This window comes from Lucilia sericata, unplaced genomic scaffold, assembly GCF_015586225.1.
Source record: "Lucilia sericata isolate MDLA Ls3-8-SP2 unplaced genomic scaffold, ASM1558622v1 Contig000460F_arrow, whole genome shotgun sequence".
NCBI classification, from domain to species: domain Eukaryota; kingdom Metazoa; phylum Arthropoda; class Insecta; order Diptera; family Calliphoridae; genus Lucilia; species Lucilia sericata.
The window spans coordinates 154,508-169,408 of NW_023994475.1; the positions used below are offsets into that span (position 1 = coordinate 154,508).

Below are 14,901 nucleotides of genomic sequence, written 5' to 3' on the forward strand. Positions count from 1 at the left end.
TTTTTAGTGAAATGTTCAAAATTTTGCTGTTTTTTGTAAAATTTTAAAAATTTTCCTATTTTTAGTAAAATTTTCAAAATTTTCCTATTTTTAGTAAAATTTTCAAAATTTTGCTATTTTTAGCAAATTTTCAAAATTTTGCTATTTTTCGTAAAATTTTGCTATTTTTAGTACAATTTTCAAAATTTTGCTATTTTTAGTAAAATTTTCAAAATTTTTAATAAAATTTTCAAAATTTAGCTTCTTTTAATAAAATTTTCAAAATTTTGCTTTTTTTAATAAAATTTTCAAAATTTTGCTTTTTTTAATAAAATTTTCAAAATTTTGCTTTTTTACTACAATTTTCAAAATTTTGCTGTTTTTACTAAAATTTTCAAAAATTTGCTGTTTTAACTAAAAATTTTAAAATTTTGCTGCTTTCACTATAATTTTCAATATTTTGCTTTAGTGTCTTAAAAAAACATTTAAAACTCATTGCCAGTGAAATTCACCCAAAATTCACCACATTCACCAAATCTTTTAAAATATTACAAATTTGGTGTAGAAAACAATGTTTTCTACCACAATCTTTGAACAAAAAAAAAAATCACTCAATCCTTGTATTAAAAAAAAACTCCATTTGTTTTGTAAATTTTTCTTAGAAAAAAATCTGCTTTATTTTCCCTCTCAGGAAAAACAACAACAAAAACGACAAAGCTTTTGCACTTATTAACTAGAAACTTTAAATTACTAACTAAATTCTGTTACATAGTATATTTGGAATGCATTTATAATATCAATTTGTTCACGTTAAAAGGCATTAATTAGCTATTTCCTCAATTTTCTTCACTTCCTCAATTTGCTGTCAAGGCGGGTAGTTCTTCTTCTTTAGTTTCAGTTTGTTGTCTCTTAATCCAGCATAAAATATTCACCCAAACAAAACCACAGACACCCATATAGATAACCCGAAATTTGGGAGGAATCAAGACAAAATTGAAAACTTGTGCTGGCAGCCAAAACATGCAGGATCTTTCAAAGGTAGGCAAGAATTTTTGTTTTAATTCCAAAGTAATATCCTCACGACCCTCCATCCAAGACATGCCTGTAAGATAAAATGTTAGATTTTTTTCATAAAAAAACAATAATTTATAAAAAAGTAAACTTACCAGTGTAAAACAAGGTTAATAAATAGGGTGTTAAAACAAATTGATCTATGAACAATTTTTTTAATATAACCTTTTTGGCGGTACCGGGAAAAGTACGATCCAACCATTTGTACCTTTTAGTAAAGGAAGAAAAACTTTAAAATTCTGTTTACAAACGTATGATGAATGTTTTGCTGTTGCTAAATGACATGCCACATACGCCCGGTGCATTTAATGTGAGTGGTTGAAGAGTGGTGCATTTAATTAATTGTGTTAGAGTGTATTTTATTTAATTTAAAACGTGACTGCTTGATAAAGCTAAATTAAAAAAGCTATCAAAGTGTAAGTTTGTTTTGTTTATGTAAAAAAAGCTTTAACTATATTTTTAATGACGTCATATTGTTAAAAGTTTTATTTACAGCTTAAAATGCACGTGTTACTGTTATTGTTTTTATTGTGTAAACAAAAACAATTTAAATGTATTAAAAGCTTTTAACAAAAGCTTAAGAGAGCAAGTGTTTTAGAAATGGGTAGTAGTTTAAGTGGTGAGTGAGTGATGGGACATAAACATACCTCTTGGCTTAACTATAGTGCTGTTTTTTTTAATAATTATTTTCATTTGCAAATTTTTCTATATAAACTAAATAGTTGTTGTGCTTGCCGCAGTGCTTTTCTTTCAATAAAAATGTCAAAATTATACTTAATCATTATAAAAACAAAACAATAGAATGATTTTTTTATATAGAATATAAAAAGAAGAAATGTTATAAAAGAGAAATGTGAGAATAAATAGGCAATGACTTGTAATAAATAGTTGACTATCAAATAAAATTAAGGAAATGATGAGAAAAATAAACACAACAAAAACAAACCATATGTATAAAGTAGGAGCATAAACAACTGTTCCCATGACCGCATAACGACCCACTGTGGCATAATCGATGTCCTGTTTAACAGATTCTTTGTCAACCTAAGATTTTTTTACAACAATTAAAGTGTAGACATTAAAAGTGTAGTTGTGAAAGTGTTATTGTTATAGTTTATTATTAATAAATTTATCACTGCTTACCAGCACTCTTTTGGTTAAATATTGTTGAGAAAATTCTGCTCCCACATACAAACTGCCATACACTGCACTGTTGGTTAGGAAGGGGTGTTTCTTGAATAGTGTACCCACAACATTAAAAATTTTCGACATAATGGAAAGTTTTTTCTTGTTATATTTTACGTTAAGTTATTTATTTGTTTATACTTTAAACAAAACACTTTACAATTTTACTTATTATAAATGTTAACGAAACAAACAAAAAAAAACTTTATCAAATTAAGATTAGGTGACTGTATAATTTTAACATGTGTGTTGCCTGCTCCACTGCTTGGCACACAATTAAAATTTTATTTATTTTTTCTGGTTTTAGTTTTGATTTGAACAGAACTTGTCTTCAATTGAGTTGGATGTTAATTTACTAAAATGTCGAGATATCAGTATACATATGTAGACTGACTGAACGAGTGACAACGACAAATAACAACAACAATGAGCAGCAAAGCAATAAGTAAATAAACATAAAAAATAAAAACAATTTATGGCACTATTATTAGTTTTATTATTATTACTCGTACGATGAGTACCCAAACAATATGTTGAGTAAGAACAAGAGTTATAATTGAAAGAGAGAGAGAGAGAGAAGCCGTTATATAAACCACTGCCAGTTCTTATCACATAAAGTATTTTGCCGTTATTTTTTAAACCGAGACTTGGCAGCACTTTGCTTTATTAAAGCCGTTAGTTTGAAATTTATATAAGAAAATTTCCCTTTTTGGCATAAAATTTAAAAATTTTCTAAAAAAATCTTGTTTACAATAAAATTGTATTTTCATTTTTATAAAATCATTATTTATTTTTTTTAATTAATTTTAAAATTTTATAAAACCTAAAGCAAATAACAGTATTTTATTTTTCATTTATGCTTTAAGTAAACTTGGCAGCATTCCACTTTTATGGGCTGCCAAGTTTACGACTCATGGTATTGCCAAATTAGAAAAGTACCTAAAAATCCGTTAATTCAAATATATTTTTCAAATACATATTCACAATTTGTAATATTTTGTCTTGTTAAAAGCAAAATTAGATAATATGATCGAATTGTTCAGTTTATGAACTTATCTCAACTCCATATAAAACGATTTTGCAAAATTTTATTCGAAGAAAAAACTTTGAAATTATTTTCAGACAACTCCTCTAAAAATTAATGTCAGCGAATATACAGGCTTAGGTTTTGGTTTAGAAGGGTTATGCATCATAAAAAGATGCATATCCAGTCGGGGACCATAAGGTCCATTGTGATTCCCTTCAAAGAGTAAAGATTCAAAAACAGAGAGAAAGAAAAACCAGAAAGAAAGAAGAATATAGGTAAAAAGGATAGATATTTACCAAGTAAAGAGTAAAGAGATGAGGGAGAAAATCTTTGCCCCCTATAAATAACAGTCAAAGAAATGACTGAAACCCTTGATAAAACCTTGTAGACTGCGAGGGTCAATACCCGCAATATCCCCCATTTCGTCATGGAACCTAGTCCCTACCCATTTCAGTCTGATATTCGGTATCAACTCTATTTCCTCCTCACCCTTCACAACCTGCAATATATACAGGCATACAAAAGAGGATTTCGTTTCATCAATCTCTAGATTTCTGGAGCAACTTGTTTCTAAATAACAAAAACCCTAATAAAATGCAAACTAGAGTTATCGTGTTAGTATTTGGTTATCGTTTTATAACCACAACTAACAGATTTCTTAAATTAGTTTTCATATTTTTATTTTTAACACACTTTTTAAACTCTCCCTTAGCAATTTTACTTATACCCTGTAGCTTTCAATTTAAGACTCCGCTAGAATACACAACAAACCTAGAATGTCTCGTAAACATACAGCAAGAATAAGTCCTACACAATCTATTAAATCCCATTCCCCCAAAAGCTCTAGAGAAGATGAAACAACTTCATGTCAAGAGGAACTTAATTTTGATTCAATTTGGCAGACAATATCACAACTAGAACATTATTTAATAGAAGATCATAGACAAGATTATAAATTACGTATGGCTTTGGACAGACAAACTGAAAGAGTTTTGGACCTGCAAGCCTGTTTAAGAAATGAAAGGCAGAGAAATAAACGTTTGGTAGATTTAATATTGACCGTAAACAACTGTATTACAGAGGAAGAGGAAGAAAGAGATGACAAAATAACAAATAAATCTATAAATGAATGTTGTGAAACCATAAGTCCACTATTAATGCAACAAAGGTGAGTAATTAAGATTTGTAACTTCTTCATACTTTCAAATCCTTTCTATTTCCTTAAACTTAGACATGAAGATTTAATTTCCTCTTACAATATATGCCGCAAACAGTTATTAAAATATGACAAAGAATTAAAAGTCCATAAATGTGAGCTAGAATTATTGCAGTCGAATTATGATAATCTCATATATGAATACAAACAGTCGCAAAAACGTTTGGAAAGAATTTACCAACATTATTTACGTTCAAAGAAAATTAAAAACCATAAGGTTGGCAAAAGTGTATACATAATATGAAAAGTGATATAACTATAAACTTTAAAATCTCTTTTATCCAATTAGATAGAATATCTAGAAGAAGCCCTAAATTATGCTACAAATTGTTTACTAACAGCCGAACAGATTTTAGATTCCCTGGCAGCTACTTCTAATCAAGATTTTAGGTTATTTAGACAAGATTTTCAACAAAATTTACAGTTATATTTTAATTGTTTACTTTTAAGTGAGTGGAGACATTGTAAATGTCATTTAAAATCAAATAAAAGTTAATTAAATAAAAGAAAACGAGGTATTAATAGAATTTTGTATAAAATTCAAGTGTTTTATACGAAACGAATTACAAAACATTTGATGCGTATTTCGTTTCGAAAGAAAAATCTTGCAAAATAAAATGTTTCTGAAGGGAGTCAAAGAGAATTCCGTCAGAAATAATCTTTTTTCTAAAATAATCCAAAAATTTTAATTTTATCTTGTTTTAACTTTTGTTTTAATTTTCTTTTCTTATTTTCTTACAATCCAAAACAATAATTTTGATGGGAAAAACATTCATTAAAAAAGGAAATCACTAAAAACTTATTTAAAAACTAAACTTAATGAATTACAAACAAAAACAATTAACAATAATAATTACAAAACCGATTTTCGTTTTCTTTTTTTTAGTTATGAATAAAGGAAGACATTATTTTTTTTAACTAACAATGACTGGCGAATATTTTTTACAATGATATTTTAATCTATACACAGTAGTTTCTTTTGTTGTGTGGTGTTTTGAATTATAAAGCTTAAATTAACATTAATTAGTAGAGCGTTATAATTAAATTTAGAACTTAAAATTACAAATTACAAAATAATAAACAAATTACAATTATATCTGTAAATCAACAATGGCCAAAGAGCAAAGAAAATACAGCCGGTTCCTTTACTTTTGGTTTAATGTTAAGGCTGCTATGGTTAACAGGCCATTGAGGATTCAAAGACTTTTGGTGATGTTGTTAAATAGACGACGACCCCACCATGATTCCAGATCAAAAGGTTTAAAGTCACTTAAAACAGGACTTGGAGGTTCAACACAATATATGGAAGTAGAAGAAGAAGCTAGCTGGCCATTCGTAGTACCGTTAGCTGATTTAATGATAAGGGAGGTAGCTTTAAGCAAATAAAATTAAAAAAAATAAAATTCATTTCAAAAACATAGTTATTCCATAATATTTACCAGTATTGTTATTAGCATCAGCCACAGGTGCAGTAGTGGGCGCTCGATCATAAGGATTGTCAGCCACTATTATATTCCAGGCTTTAGGGTGCAAAAAAACAAACGTATATTTTGTTATTTGTAAAATTAAATTTGTTATACTTACAATCATTTATATATTTTATAATTTCCTCATGCTGAGGTGTCAACACTTCCTCTTCAACAATCTTTGGATGCGTATAAATTTTCTTTGTTTGAAAAACTGGACGTGGTACACTGATAAACAAAATTATTTTTAAAAAAAGAGTTAAAAGAATTATTTTTTTTTTTTTTTTGCTTTCGTTTTTTATTTATGGCTAAAATTTGTTGTTATTTTAAAAACAGAAAAACACAAACAAACAATTTATGAGTATTTATATGGTATAAAATGCACTGGTTGGTATTATGAAATGAAAAGTGTTTTAGATATTTTTGGCATGATGTCTTTCTTTTGTTTATTTTTTATATTTTCACACACATGAAGATAAATTTATTTACGTTTTTTTTATTAAAATATATGTAAGCAAAAATAATCTATGGAAATGTTTTAAAAATTAAAATAAAATTATCTAAATTGTGAGCATTTGTATAAGAAATGTTTCAGATAATGTTAAGCAATATGAAGATAAATTGTGAATTTTGTTAGATAAGATACAGCAAAAGTAATGCAAAGCTATACTAGACATTTAACTGATTAAATTTGTATGTAATAAAATCATTAATAGATTTTCTTTAAAAGTTTTTAAAACTTTTGTAAACATTCTTAAAAAAAAATGTGGATTTTTTTTTCTCTATTTAACTTTTAGACCACTTCAGCTTACATTCTAAAGAATTTACACGTTTTCTACTAGTTGTCAAGTACTTGTAGACTACAATTATAATGAGTTTTATTTTAATCATCATAAATATGTATGAGTTTGGCATAATAATGATTTTGCAATGGGTTTTATATCGTTAAATGTTAATCAGAAAAGTTATAACTTGAAGTTCAATAAAAATTCAAGTCTGTTGTACCTACTGTTAAGAGAATTTGCAATCATAGACAATCAGGTAAAAAACAAATTATGGTGAAATATTTATATTAACTAAATCTTACAAAAAAAAAAAAAAAAAACAAAAAAAAAATTATTTCTAGAATTTTTTTATAAAATTGAAAAATGTTTTAATACAAATAATAATAAAATTAGCAACATTGCGTGATACTTTCATTTCAATATTATTATTTTCACAGCAAACAATAGCAAACCATATAACTTAACCGATAAAAAAACAAAGTTGCACCTAATTACAAATAAATTTAACAGAAATCGCCTCAACCATAAAATTCTCAACAGTTTATAAATAACTTCCAAACAAAAACAAAGGCCTGTCTTCTGTTATCATTTTAATTTTTGAACCTATACAACATCATAAAAGTTAAAATGACTTTGCATATTTCTGCATGGACATTAACGACAACATTCTATATTGTCTATAACCAGCAATTGATAAAATCTGGAGCATTGGAAACAATTTGTATTTATTATTAAAATTTATTTGCCTGAGTCTATACTATTGTCGTTAAAATTCAGTTTTTATTATTGTTCAAAAAAAAATTGTAGCTTGTTTGAATAATAAATGATTAATGTTCATGATTGACAATTCAAATCTAAATACAAAAAAAACACTTTTGCCTTTTCTTATAATAATTTTAAAAAATAAATACACACTACACGCCAGTTTCCATTTTAACCTTAACAACAAAAACAAAATTTCCACTACAATAAATTGTGGATGGCTTATCTGCTTGAAAACAAATTATACAAATAACATCGAAGTATTGTAAGAAGAATATGACGAAAGTATTGACACAGGGACTAACAGATAGACAGACGGTCAAACAAATAAGATGATGATCTACATATGAAGATCAACAATAAATGTACATATAAATAAATAAAAAATATATAAATAAAGTGTACAGGAAAAGTTGTGCTACAATTAGAAAAAGTTAAAAGTATTAAGAATTCTACCTTCATTTTCTTTTACACAAACTAAGAAATTTTCTTATGAATAAGAAGCATTAACTTGTTCTTATTATACTTAAATTGAACTGAACTAGAACTGAACTAGAACTGAACTAGAACTGAACTAGAACTGAACTAGAACTGAACTAAAACTGAACTAGAACTGAACTAGACTGAACTAGAACTGAACAGACGAAATAGAACTACTGAAATAGAACTGAACTAGAACTGACTAGAACTGAAATAGAACTGAACTAAACTGAACTACAACTGAACTGAACTGAACTATTACTGAACGAGAACTGAACTAGAACTGAACTAGAACTGAATAGAACTGAACTAGAACGAACTATAACCGACTATAACTGAACTAGAACTGACTAGAAATGACTAGAACCTGAACTGAAAACTGAACTATAACTGAACTAGAACTGAACTAGAACTGAACTAGAACTGAACTAGAACTGAACATAACTGAACTAGAACTTAACTAGAACTGAACTAGCAACTGACTCGAACTGAACTAGAATCTGAACTAGAACTGAACTAGAACTGAACTAGAACTGAACTAGAACTGAACTAGAACTGAACTAGAACTGAACTAGAACTGAACTAGAACTGAACTAGAACTGAACTAGAACTGAACTAGAACTGAACTAGAACTGAACTAGAACTGAACTAGAACTGAACTAGAACTGAACTAGAACTGAACTAGAACTGAACTAGAACTGAACTAGAACTGAACTAGAACTAGAACTGAACTAGAACTAGAACTGAACTAGAACTGAACTAGAACTGAACTAGAACTGAACTAGAACTGAACTAGAACTGAACTAGAACTGAACTAGAACTGAACTAGAACTGAACTAGAACTGAACTAGAACTGAACTAGAACTGAACTAGAACTGAACTAGAACTGAACTAGAACTGAACTAGAACTGAACTAGAACTGAACTAGAACTGAACTAGAACTGAACTAGAACTGAACTAGAACTGAACTAGAACTGAACTAGAACTGAACTAGAACTGAACTAGAACTGAACTAGAACTGAACTAGAACTGAACTAGAATTGAACTAGAACTGTATTATAAATCACAAGAAATATTAACTGAATCACAATTAAAACCAATAGGATTTAGTCATCTCATAACATGCGAACTATTTGTTAGGTTTTTTCAAAAAACGTACTGTCTTGGCATAATAAAGAGCGCAAAATTATATGTGTTTGTATAAGCCTATTCATTCCATCAATGAAATTCATTTTTAAAACATCTAAAATCCGAAAATTTCCTAATGACGGTCAAAATTCCAACTGTCCACTTCGAATGTTAAGAAAACTATGCTCAAACACCCAGCTGTTATCTCAGATAGAGATAGTGTACATTTCGGGTACTCACGAACTATCCTGGCGTAACTAAAAAGCTATTAATACAGTTAATGCAAAAGTACCGTCACCGTCTTGATGTATTTCTTTAATTGTCTTAGTTTATCTACAAAAAATTGGCACCCGAAAGGACTACATTTACAACGTAATCATGTAGCACAAACTCGATAGTTTCCTATAGCATCTATGGGCACAAAACTACCAAATAATTTAAAATGCTTTGTTAATAAATTTCATTTGGCACTGTTACATAAAAAAAGTATATAAATAATCTATTACAATTGGTTTTTTGAAAGCAATTTTATAAGAACAACATATTGTACAATTTGTAATTTACAAGCAAATTCATTTTTAAAGGAACACTATATTTGTTGCCCACTGTTTGTGTAAGTGGCTGCTTCTTCAGTAGAAGTATACAACAGAGTCTCTATCTAGCAAGAGTCTTTAACTATGACGTACATGTAGAAACAAAAAGTGGGGACACATTCTAAATACTTAAACATACAGACTGGCAGCCGGACAGGCAAACAAAAATAAATATATTTTGTATTATTTATAAGACACATGGTTTTTTTAAATCACTTGATTTTTCATTTTGTAAAAAAAAAAAGAAAAACTACAACAAAAGTAAAAAAAGAAACTATTTAAGCATGTGCTTTGCTTTTTGTTATGTTAAGTAATTAGTGAAAATGATTTTTTATGCTAAAATAATTATAAAACATGCGGTGTGTTTTGAATATGGTAGCGGGATGTTTGGCATGATGATGAATTTGCATTTATTGCGTATTAAAGAAAAACTTTTCACCAACTTACCTTAATTTTTCCGGACTATTTGCATCATTGTTACGTTTACTGCTTTCTTTGATGGTTTCAAATTTTTCAAAATTTTGTGATAAACCTTCAATAGAATAGAAACAACACACACTTTAATTAAATTTGTTGTTCTTAATTTAATTTAAACATTTTAGCGCCTTTATTGCACTATAATTATTAAAATAAACAAACCGGCACCACACACAATACAAAAATAACAAAAGCAAATAAGAAAAAACTACTCAATTCCAATGCATGCTCTTTTTTTATTGTAAAAGCAAAATTATTTCACATTCTCTCTTTATTTGAGTATTTTTTTTTCATTTCTACTCTTTGTAATTGGTTTGTTTTTTCATGGTGGTGCCTGTGCCTGCTTGCTTTATGTTGTGACATAACAATTTTTAATAACATTTATTTTGCCTTAAAAAACTCCTTTTTATTAACTTTATTTAAGAAATTTTTAATAATTATTTATTTTTAAACTTACCTCTACGTGTTTTGGCCACAATTTTGCTGGGACCTTTGGAAACAGTATACATTTTCTTTCTATAACTTATTTATATTATAGTTGTTTTTTTTTTTTCTATTAGGAACTTTTTATGGACACTTTTTCCTTTCTCTATAGTACTTATTATTTTTCCAAAAATTCTTATAAATTTGTTCACTTTTATATCACTAATAATTTTGTAGCCTTTGTTGTTAACTCGTATTGATTTGGAATTATTTGAATTCACTTTAAATTTTGTAATAAAAAAAAATCAATCTAACTGTATATTTTATTGCTTGCTTTCCTTCTTCTTTGACTTTGTAATTTATAATAAAAATATGAAAAGTAACGTGCAATCACTGTAGTTCTCAACAGCTAGTGGAGAAAAATCACTCAAGAGTTTTTTCTTATTGCACATATGGAAAAACAACAACAAAAGTACTGAAACAGCTGTTTGTGTAAATGACAGCTATTCACTGAGAAATGATAACATATTTAAAGGGAAAAGGTCTAGTGGAAATTTTAACAGTCAATTTATTCCAATTAGAATTATTCTAAAATTTTCTTGTAAAATTCATTTTTATTTGTAATTAGAATAATATAATCCCCAATAATATTAACAATTTATTTGAAAGTTAACAAAAAGTAGGTTTTTCATTTAAAAATATATATTTTAAATAAAAACAACTAAAAATATGCCATCATGAACTAAGTACTGTTAAGAACTAAAATTATGTTTAAAATTAATTAAACATTTTAAATTCAAAATGGAGTTTTAATTAAAAGTATTTTTTTTCCTTAAATCTGAAACTTTATTTATTTTCTTTTGATGGGTATTTCGTACTTATTTTCGTTAAATATGGGTTTTACCAAAAAAAGAAATTTTCCAGATTAATTTACCATTTCCTGAAAGGGATTTTTAAACGGAATTTTTCTTTAACATGTTTTTTTTTTTTTTTTTTTTTTCTTTAAATCGAGTTTTTCTGATTCAAGAACTGTACTTTTTCTTATGGATTTTCTTTAAATATGGGTTTTTTCTAAAAACAACATTTTACTATTAAATTGGGCTTTTCATAAAATATAGGTTTATTAAATGTACAATTTTTTACCATAATAATAGTATTTCATTAATTTTTTTTATTTGAATGTATAATTTATAATCAGTTAGTAAGCTGAAAATGCTTGGAAATATTTTATTTAAAAAAATCTGCAGTGCATTTTTTTCCACCCCTGATACAAATTTCAATTTAACAATATTTTTGATATCCTATTGGATTCTATTTTCGTTTTATAATTACAAAATAATTTCAATCTCAGAATCCCACTCAAGAACTTTTAAAACTACTCAAATTGCATTCGCAACAACAAAAATACAGCAACACTCAAACTAAAATGTCAACACATATTAATAAGGGAAATTTTGTAGTGGAGACACGAAGCCTATATATTCCTACACGTTATTTGTGTTTAAAACTACTAAAATAGAGCTTTGGTATTAGAAAAATGTTAATTATGTAACAAATTTAACATTATTTTTTACAATTTTAATGACTACTTTAACTATTTTTAACTTAAAAGCCTTTTTGACATATCTTTTGTTGAACATCTGGCCACCCTGTTAACACTGCAGTTAGTTTACGCGCATTTTCACACGGTTCGTTTGTCAATTTCAAGTGTCTGAAGAAAATTATTATTTTTTCATTAAATAATTGTTAAAGTTGAAATATTTTTGCATAATTGTTTAAATAAAATGTTTCTTAATGTTGTTATATAAAAATCTTTTCACAAAGTTTAAAATTAATGCAAAAAATTAAGTGCAAAGTTTGTAGAAAAAATTGTTAAAATTTCTAACCGGTCGTTGTTGTTCGTTGCGTTAATAAAAGTGGCTGTGTGTGTGAGTATTGATGTGATGTTAAAAGAAATTATAAAAGAGAAAAGAAATAAGCTTGTTGTTGTTGTTTGAAAGGTTTTTTATCGATGTCAAAGAAAAATTTTAAATAAAGCAAATAGCTTAAGTAAAAGAAAAATCTGAAAAAAAGGAAATTAAATTATTTTTGCAAAGAAAATGTAAGATATTCTTCATTGACATAAATATAAAGTTAAATTTTTATGGGAGAATAATGTAAAATAAAATTTCATCAAAATGTTTATTAACATTAGCGGAAAAGGAAATAATGTAAGTAAATCTTTTTTAAACTCTATTTTGCAGAAAAATCTTTTAAACATTTCATATTGTACAATTCTGTTATTATATATAAAACCACTCAAGAGTATTTTAAAATTGCCCCCACTGCAACAAACTTCTATTTTTTATCTTCTTATTGCACTTTTGTTGTTGTTTATAAATTGCTATAGTAAAAAAACACTCAAGAGCATTTCAAAAACTACTCCAAATGTATTAACAACAACAACAATACATACTATTTTGACATTTAAACCAAAATGACAGAAATTATTAAGTTTTCGCGCATTTCTCACACGGTTCGGTTGTTAATTACTAGTGTCTAAGGAAAATTAATATTTTTGCATTAAAAAGTTATCAAAGTTTAAATATTTTTGCATAAATTTATTAATAAAGTGTTACTTAATATCGGTATATAAAAATCTTTTCACAAAGTTTAAAATTATAAGAGAAAATTTAGTGCAAAGTTGTGGAAAAAATTGTATTCGTTTTTTTTTTTTTGCCGGTCGTTGTGTTTCGTTCGTTGCGTTAATAACAGTGGCTGTGTGTGTGTGAAAGTGTTGTTGTTATGTTAAATGAAGATGTAAAATAGAAAAGAAATAAGCTTGTGTTTATTTAAAAGGTCTTTTATTGATGTCATAGCAAAATGTTAATTTAAATTAAAGCAAATAGCTTAAAGTAAAAGAAAATTATGGAAAAAATTAAATTATTTTTGTAAAGAAAAAGCAAAGTAAAAGGAAGATATTTTTCTTCTTATAAATGTAAAGTTAAGTTTTTATAAGAGAAATTTTGTTAATGATTAATTAACATCCAATAATGTAAAATAAAATTTCACTAAAATGTTTATTAACATTAGCGGAAAAGGAAACAAAGTAAGTTAATATTTTTAAACTGTTTTTGCAGAAAAATCTTTTAAACATTGTACAATTCTGTTATTTTTATAAATCATACTAAACAAAAAGCACTGTAAACCCACTCAAGAGCATTTTAAAATTGCACTCATTGCAAAAAAATATTTTTTGTTTTTTCTCATTGCATTTTTGTTTGAGTAAAAAACACTCAAGAGTATTTCAAAAACTACTCCAAATGTATTAACAACAACAACAATACATACTATATTGACATTTAAACCAAAATGACAACAATTATTAAGTTTTCGCGCATTTTTCACACGGTTCGGTTGTTAATTTCGAGTGTCTGAAGAAAATTAATATTTTTGCTTTAAAAAGTTACTAAAATTTAAATATTTTTGCATAAATTTATTAATAAAATGTTTCTTAATATCGGTATATAAAAATCGTTACACAAAGTTTAAAATTATAAGAGAAAATTTAATGCAAAGTTGTGGAAAAAATTGTATTAGTTTTTTAGCCGTTCGTTGTGTTTCTTTTATTTTGTCGTTCGTTGCGTTAACAGAGTGTGGCAGTGTTAGTTTTGAGTTAGTGTAATGTTAAAGTAAAATGTAAAATAGAAAAATAAGCTTTTGAGTTATTTGTGTTAAAAGGAAATGAAATGCCATGAAAATATATTTTGAAAAAGAGGTTTAGGAGGAATGTAAAAGAAAAACGAAGTTTAATGAAAATTTAATCTGAAGTTGAAAACAAGTTCATATTATAGAAATCTTTTTGGAAATTTAGCGGAAAAGGAAGTAATATTAATACCAAGTAAGTGAGTTTTATGTTACCATTTCTACAAGATATCTGCTATGTTTCCAACATAACATTATACCTATTTTAAAAAAAGCTTAAAAGCTCTTTTTAACAATTTATTATAACAAAACTGGTCATACTTTTAGCATTGGGTTGGTAAAATTGTTACAAATGTACTTTTTTGTTACAATTCGAACTTCAAAAGTACAAAGGTAGACCAATGACCCATTTTGTACAAGTTGTGGATTTGCAAATTTAGGAAATTTTTATTATGACTATCTCATTACTTCTTAGCTGACTCTTGATGGTAAACAGAAAATCCTAAAATTTTTGGAATTTCCAAAAATCCATAAAGTGGGACTTTTTTTTGCAAAACGAATTTCTAAAGTATTGGAATTTTGGGGAAAATTTGGAATTTAATTTTTAGTAAAAACCGGTTTTTAG

The 14,901-nt window shown here is 26.8% G+C and overlaps 4 protein-coding genes across 4 annotated transcripts in view; 2 read left to right on the forward strand and 2 right to left on the reverse strand.

Annotated features, from left to right (window-relative positions):
* Window positions 1-618: 618 nt before the first annotated feature.
* On the reverse strand, window positions 619-2,723 carry LOC119605133 (mpv17-like protein). Its single transcript, XM_037958096.1, has 4 exons — window positions 2,194-2,723; window positions 1,997-2,094; window positions 1,146-1,258; window positions 619-1,081 (listed from the first exon to the last, which is right to left on the reverse strand). The coding sequence occupies exons 1-4, from the start codon at window positions 2,320-2,322 to the stop codon at window positions 834-836; spliced, it is 588 nt and encodes a 195-aa protein (XP_037814024.1). The 5' UTR covers window positions 2,323-2,723; the 3' UTR covers window positions 619-833.
* Window positions 2,724-3,825: 1,102 nt separating this feature from the next.
* LOC119605138 lies at window positions 3,826-4,974 on the forward strand. The gene is made up of 3 exons (XM_037958103.1): window positions 3,826-4,430; window positions 4,494-4,695; window positions 4,768-4,974. The coding sequence occupies exons 1-3, from the start codon at window positions 4,039-4,041 to the stop codon at window positions 4,972-4,974; spliced, it is 801 nt and encodes a 266-aa protein (XP_037814031.1). The 5' UTR covers window positions 3,826-4,038.
* Window positions 4,975-5,186: 212 nt separating this feature from the next.
* Window positions 5,187-11,001, reverse strand: LOC119605134. Its single transcript, XM_037958097.1, has 5 exons — window positions 10,627-11,001; window positions 10,140-10,224; window positions 6,063-6,172; window positions 5,918-5,998; window positions 5,187-5,850 (listed from the first exon to the last, which is right to left on the reverse strand). Exons 1-5 carry the CDS (start codon window positions 10,676-10,678, stop codon window positions 5,675-5,677), a joined length of 504 nt encoding a protein of 167 aa, XP_037814025.1. The 5' UTR covers window positions 10,679-11,001; the 3' UTR covers window positions 5,187-5,674.
* A 2,661-nt stretch (window positions 11,002-13,662) lies between these two features.
* The window catches only part of LOC119605139 (receptor-type guanylate cyclase Gyc76C-like), a 76,872-nt gene continuing 75,633 nt past the window's right edge, over window positions 13,663-14,901 (forward strand). The window contains exon 1 of the mRNA XM_037958106.1: window positions 13,663-13,680. The gene's annotated coding sequence lies outside the window, so the exon portion shown is untranslated. The remainder of the gene's footprint in view (window positions 13,681-14,901) is intronic.

Bases quoted from the DNA above. Each gene is read 5' to 3' on its own strand.
- LOC119605138 (XM_037958103.1), top strand. From the start codon at position 4,039: ATGTCTCGTAAACATACAGCAAGAATAAGTCCTACACAATCTATTAAA. The intron at 4,431-4,493 runs GTGAGTAATTAA...CCTTAAACTTAG, and splicing joins CCACTATTAATGCAACAAAG to ACATGAAGATTTAATTTCCT. The intron at 4,696-4,767 runs GTTGGCAAAAGT...TTATCCAATTAG, and splicing joins AGAAAATTAAAAACCATAAG to ATAGAATATCTAGAAGAAGC.
- LOC119605133 (XM_037958096.1), bottom strand. From the start codon at position 2,322: ATGTCGAAAATTTTTAATGTTGTGGGTACACTATTCAAGAAACACCCC. The intron at 1,259-1,996 runs GTTTGTTTTTGT...CTTTACTAAAAG, and splicing joins GCTCCTACTTTATACATATG to GTACAAATGGTTGGATCGTA. The intron at 1,082-1,145 runs GTAAGTTTACTT...TTTATCTTACAG, and splicing joins ATTAACCTTGTTTTACACTG to GCATGTCTTGGATGGAGGGT.
- LOC119605134 (XM_037958097.1), bottom strand. From the start codon at position 10,678: ATGTATACTGTTTCCAAAGGTCCCAGCAAAATTGTGGCCAAAACACGT. The intron at 5,999-6,062 runs GTAAGTATAACA...TGCACCCTAAAG, and splicing joins TATAAAATATATAAATGATT to CCTGGAATATAATAGTGGCT. The intron at 5,851-5,917 runs GTAAATATTATG...ATTTGCTTAAAG, and splicing joins TGATGCTAATAACAATACTG to CTACCTCCCTTATCATTAAA.